General features: G+C 30.9%; 1 protein-coding gene across 1 annotated transcript; it reads left to right on the top strand.

Annotated features, from left to right (window-relative positions):
• Nucleotides 1-841: 841 nt before the first annotated feature.
• On the top strand, nt 842-2,731 carry LOC110267050 (uncharacterized). The gene is made up of 2 exons (XM_088498967.1): nt 842-1,389; nt 2,066-2,731. The coding sequence occupies exons 1-2, from the start codon at nt 842-844 to the stop codon at nt 2,658-2,660; spliced, it is 1,143 nt and encodes a 380-aa protein (XP_088355093.1). The 3' UTR covers nt 2,661-2,731.
• Nucleotides 2,732-3,236: the final 505 nt, after the last annotated feature.

The raw sequence follows: 3,236 nt of genomic DNA, 5'->3' as shown, positions 1-3,236 counted from the left end.
TCACTGCCACCTCTAACAGATAGCAAGCAATTTGATAAATTAGAGACCACGTAAGAGCACAAAAGTGAAAGCTACTAATAGGTGGTTTAAGCATTATATTCGTTAGTACATTGTGGTATTAACTTGTTCTCTCTCTTAATTTTGAATTCTATTTTCTTTTATTCTCATCTGTCTCTCCTCTGTTCTTTTACACTGAATTTTCCTTACTAATTTCTATTCTCAAATTCTGGACAAGTTCAATTGATTGTAGGAATTCATGGTCACATTTCTCTAGTGTTGGTGTGTCTTATAATAGATACTTTTTTTTCTTTATACATTTTTATTGTTTCGTTAGTTTACTATTTCATTGATGAGTTCATGTTTTTGCATCATTTTACTACTGTACTGGTTTAATTCTTTTTGGATAAAATATATTTTTTATCTCTCAAGTTTGATAAAAGTTTTAAAAATACTTATAAATTGTATTGAGGGTTGTTCTTATGAAATTGTTGTTGAATTGGTTGAAAAATTAGCCGTTAGAAATATATTTGATAAAAATAAAAATTTTTGGAATAAAATTAAAATAAAATAAAACTTAGAGTTATTATTTAAAACTTTTATTTTATCAGTGACAAAAAATATACTTTACCAATTTTTTTTTAATAAAATTCATCGATCACCTTTCAAGTAAATTTATCACCATTTAAAATTTCTGAAGGTAGTAATAGTAATTTACTGGAATAAAAACAAGGTTAAAGAAATATTACGATGACAAACTTGGGAAGGGGGTTAATTAATTAAAAAAACCCAACCATATCTAGAATCTATTTTGTATTATTACAAGCTCTCACTCACTCCGCTCATGGCCTCTCTTGGAAGTAGTCCAGGTGGTGGCAACAAGAAAAGGAAGCGATCATCATCCAACAATGGTGACAATAATGGCAGCTGCTGTAACTGCCGAAGGATTCAATGCATGAACCTCTTCTGTGTATGCCTTCGTGCCGGAGACTTTTGCAACGATTCTTGTTCTTGCAATTGGTGCTTGAATATTTGGGAGAATAAGGATTTTGTGGACGAGAAGAAAAAGGAAATCGAATTGCGTGATCCACACGCATTTCAACCCAAAATTATTTTTGGTGAGAACGAAACAGCAGCATGGCACAGAAAAGGTTGCAACTGCAGAAAGTCAAAGTGCAAGAGCAACTATTGCGCTTGCTTCCGTGCTGAAGTTGGTTGTTCTAGTCGATGTCGATGTGAGGGTTGCATGAATAAGTATGGAAATGGAATCATCAAAGATGAACAAGAACAATGTGTTTTGACTAATAATAATAATGGCGGCAATGACGTAACGGTGGATAATGAATCACCATCTTCTCAATCTCATCATCCAGTTGCCGACAATGATTTTTTTGATCAGGTTTAATTTCTCTTACTACTTAGATATTTTTGTATCTGATGAAAAAATTAATAGTTCTTTAGAGTTCAAGATCACTTTGTTAGTGAGAATTGAAAGTGAATTATTCTTGATGAAACAAAGAACTGTTCTTGATGAAGTAAAGAACAATGAGTATCAATAAGTAGCAGGGAAAGAATCATAGAAGAGAGAGAAGTATGAATGTGAAATCTGAGTAGTATTAAAGAAAATGATGAACAATTCAGTCATACATAATGTAATAGCTAGTTACCCTTTGCATATGTACACTGTTACAAGAACCAGTATAACAGGAAACTGTTATAACTGCCGTAACTAACTCCTACTCTTCTAACTCCTTATTCCTCTTTTCTACCTTGACTACTTCTCTGATCTGTCTACTGTTGATTCTCACATGATTAACTCTTAATTAATTAATACTATTAGTTAATTTTTTAGATGAAATCAGATTTTAAGATTCTTACCTTACATGTAGTTGTTATATTACTATATATTGCTGTTAATGTATAAGAATCTGACTTTTTCCCTAAAACTAGAAGTAGTAGTAGTAGTATCTAGTATGTCCTTATTTTTATATTAACATTCATTTCCTATAACTAATTAAATTGTTTTACGATCAAATTTATGACTTACCTTGTCCTTGGAATAAAAATATATATACATAATGCAGCTTTCTGAACTAGATGCGGATATGGTTATTAATGAGGAAGACGAGGCAGAGTGTTATAGACAGCAAATGTTACTGGCCGGCGACGGCGAGAATGGAATCTACAACGATAATATGGATACGGCATCAAATCAAGTTAACCATGTTCCTGCTGCTGCTTCTTATTATAATTATAATGTTTATGGAAACATAATACAAGACAACGTTGCTGCACATAATTATCATCAAACTCTAACCCCAGAACAGATTTTTCGGGTCGAAAACAACACTACTGAGGAACAGAATACTGACATATGCATGTTGCTTGATGATCCTGATTTGCAGGGACCATCACCTTTCAGCTTTTATGATAATAATATTGTTGATGAGCCCTCATCAGTTCATAATTTCTCGACGACGGAGCCAATAATTCAGAGTAGTAGTCAGCGGTATAAACCTCAGAGTAAGAGTTATGGTGATCTTTTTCAACAAGAAGCATCATCATCAGGGGGAATGAATCATCGCCAACATCCATCATTACTGATGAATGCACAACATCAGCGGCAGAATGATGCAATAAACATGCAAGCTCATAGTTATTAACCACCATCTTCATGGGCAATCTTCTATCTTCACTAATGCTGGTGATGTAGAACTGCTGCCACATATGAATATGTTTCTGCAGCACAATACTAGGCATCAATAAGCCAGCTTTCAACCAAAGTTTCGTTCTTTGTTAAGTTTCAAAAACTTGAACTACTTTTTTGTTAGGTGGATGCTATCCTAAAGATTTTTTAATTGATTTCATGTGAAGATATTTTTTTTTATTATTAGATGATGAATTGTAGGTTTTAATTTTGATATATTATAAAAATATTATCTTTCTTTAAAATGTGGATAAACAAAAAAAAAATATACTTTTAACATAAAAATCTTTATAAGAAAATATTTTTAATATCTTTATTTGAATAGGTGTGTTTTTATTATGCTTTCAGTATTTTTTTTTATTAATTGAGTATTTGTATCATCAATAATTTTTTTTATTATTTTTATTTTATTTTATTTTTAACACATGGTTCAAGAATGTACATAGTATTATTATAAAGAGCTTTACAAAAATAAAATAAAGAGTAATTATAAATATGTCTTAAAAAAATATTAATAAAGTTTTTAACTATA

Source organism: Arachis ipaensis, chromosome B9, assembly GCF_059453495.1.
Source record: "Arachis ipaensis isolate K30076 ecotype BB chromosome B9, ASM5945349v1, whole genome shotgun sequence".
In the NCBI taxonomy this organism is placed as follows: domain Eukaryota; kingdom Viridiplantae; phylum Streptophyta; class Magnoliopsida; order Fabales; family Fabaceae; genus Arachis; species Arachis ipaensis.
The sequence above is the reverse complement of the archived record's forward strand: the minus strand, read 5'-3'. Positions and strand labels throughout refer to the sequence as shown.